General features: G+C 39.5%; 1 protein-coding gene across 1 annotated transcript; it reads right to left on the bottom strand.

Moving 5' to 3' along the window:
• Window positions 1-741: 741 nt before the first annotated feature.
• Window positions 742-1,580, bottom strand: IFNB1 (interferon beta 1). Its single transcript, XM_032138891.2, has one exon. It carries the CDS (start codon window positions 1,505-1,507, stop codon window positions 944-946), a length of 564 nt encoding a protein of 187 aa, XP_031994782.1. The 5' UTR covers window positions 1,508-1,580; the 3' UTR covers window positions 742-943.
• Window positions 1,581-2,610: the final 1,030 nt, after the last annotated feature.

Raw genomic sequence — 2,610 nt, 5'->3', positions numbered from 1 at the left:
ACAGAAAACTGGACAGGATATTCCTGGAATTCTGTATGCACAAGGCAGTGGGGACCGGAAGCAGACTTAGTTTTTTGAAAAACTGGGAAGAAAACTAACCAGATGGTTAGGGTATAAAAAGGGTTTTTCTTCCTCTAATGCCTGTGCCATGCCAGCAGACAGGGACCCACAACTCCCCTAAGATACCCACACATCTTGGCTGTCCCATGATGAGCAGAATAAAGAGACTGCTGCTTAATAGTGTCATGGAAGTAAGTGGGACTTCTCACCCTTAAGCTTGCAGGGATGGCGGCGGGGGCACATAATTACTTAAAAATCTTTCCAGGAGCAAAGTATCCCCCAAATAACATGGGGAGGTTAGGGAGAACACAAAAGCTGACATATTCCTCTGGCTATTCCTGATGGCCAGAGCTCAATTCTAACTTTATGACCAGAGAATCTGGAGCACACAGTAGGAGCAATGGGAACCCCAGGTTTAGTTCCAGACCCTCCTGCTTGCCTTTTCTCTTTTAATCCCACAGCAGTTCATGCCATATTTATTCCCCCGTAAGGTTCAGGTCCCCTTATTGTCTCTTACCTTATATATTCCACATGGCTTTCTTGAATTTTAAATTCCTTAAAGGCAGGGGCCAGAAAGTATACTACTTCGCAGGTATATTTTAAAAAGAACAACTAACAGGTACTCAGCAATTTTATAATATGGATGGTTATATAAATCAAATTGAAATTAAAACTGCCATGTTGACTTCTGCATCAAAAATAATTTATTTTCCAAAATAAAATTTAAATAAATAAAAATAACTCATAATTTAATAAAAATTTTAAAGTCTTCTAGTGTCCTTTCATATGCAGTACATTAGCCATCAGTCACTTAAACAGCATCTGCTAGTTGAAGAATGCTTGAAGTAATTGTCCAGTCCCAGAGGCACAGGCTAGGAGATCTTCAGTTTCGGAGGTAACCTGTAAGTCTGTTAATAAAGAAAAAGTTCCTGAGGATTTCCACTCTGACTACAGTCCAGGCACAGTGACTGTACTCCTTGGCCTTCAGGTAATGCAGAATCCTCCCATAATATCTTTTCAGGTGCAGACTGCTCATGAATTTTCCCCTGGTGAAATCTTCTTTCTCCAGTTTCTCTTCCAGGACTGTCTTCAGATGGTCTATCTGATGATAGACATTAGCAAGGAGGTTCTCAACAATAGTCTCATTCCAGCCAGTGCTAGATAAATCTTGTCTGAAAACAGCAAAGATGTTCTGGAGCATCTCATAGATAGTCAGTGCAGCGTCCTCCTTCTGGAACTGCTGCAGCTGCTTTATCTCCTCAGGGATGTCAAAGTTCATCCTGTCCTTGAGGCAATATTCAAGCCTCCCATTCAATTGCCACAGGAGCTTCTGACACTGAAAACTACTCCTTCTTTGTAGGAATCCAAGCAAGTTGTAGCTCATGGAAAGAGCTGTAGTGGAGAAGCACAACAGGAGAGCAATTTGGAGGAGACACTTGTTGGTCATGTTGACAACACGAACAATGTCGCCTACTACCTGTTGTGCCAGAGCAAAGGCTTCGAAAGGTTGCAGTTAGAATGTCCTTATTCCATGGGTATGGCCTATTTATATGAGATGGTCCTCTCTCTATTCAGAGGAATTTCCCACTTTCACTTCTCCCTTTCAGTTTTCCTATGTCATTTACATTTGTAGTAGTTTCTAAAACTCTTTTTATTTAAGTTCCTATCTTATGTTATATACATTAGTGAAAAAGATTTACAAACGGTGAGGTTTTCTAATGTTTTTTAAAGTTTCAGTGAATGACTAAAGCAAATTGTAAAAAAAGACTTGGGAGAAAGCAAAGGAAAGCAAACGACCTAAGAATTCAAGAACCTCAAAACACTAAAAGATACAGTTGGTCCTCCCTATCCATGGGTTCTGTATCCGTGGATTCTACTGACTGTAGATGGAAAATATTTTTTAAAAATACAACAAAAATAATAATACAACAACAAAAAATAATGTAAATTTTAAAGATACAGTATTACAGCTATTTAGCATTTATATTGTATCAGGTATTATAAATAATCTAGGGATGATTTAAAATATACAGAAATACATGTGCAGATTATATGCAAATACTACAACATTTTATAAGAGGGAATTGAGCATCCTCTGATTTTGGTATCTGTGGAGGCAGCGGGATGGTGGTCCTAGAACCAATCTTCTTTGGATACTGAGAGCCTGAGAGATAGATTTACTGAAAAGTCTATCAGGGAATAGTAGCTGAAACTGGAAGGAGTTTTGCCCAATATGATAATAGGTTAGTGTGAGAGAGCCTTGGAAATTTGTGAAAGGCACTGAAATAGTCTAGGGTATAAGAAATTTTCAAACCAACCAGCCACAGCCCTTTTGATCCTACACAGAGGAGAAACTGCCGCAAGTGGAATCACCCTTCAGCAGGATATAAACAACAGAGACAAGGATAGAGAAGGCCCAACTAGGGTGGGATGGAGAACTCAGAAGGCAGGCTGCTATGTTTTTGACCATTTCACAAAAACCAACAGAAGAGGGAGCTCTGTGAAGTTAGAAAAACCACCATGAACCACTTCCTGGTTCAGGAAAAATAA

The sequence above is a fragment of the Hylobates moloch genome, unplaced genomic scaffold, assembly GCF_009828535.3.
Source record: "Hylobates moloch isolate HMO894 unplaced genomic scaffold, HMol_V3 SCAFFOLD_19, whole genome shotgun sequence".
Lineage (NCBI taxonomy): Eukaryota > Metazoa > Chordata > Mammalia > Primates > Hylobatidae > Hylobates > Hylobates moloch.
Note: the sequence above shows the minus strand (reverse complement) of the source record. Positions and strands in the feature narration are given on the sequence as shown.

What these genes read in the sequence shown, in the direction of transcription:
- IFNB1 (XM_032138891.2), bottom strand. Translation starts at nt 1,507, where the DNA reads ATGACCAACAAGTGTCTCCTCCAAATTGCTCTCCTGTTGTGCTTCTCC.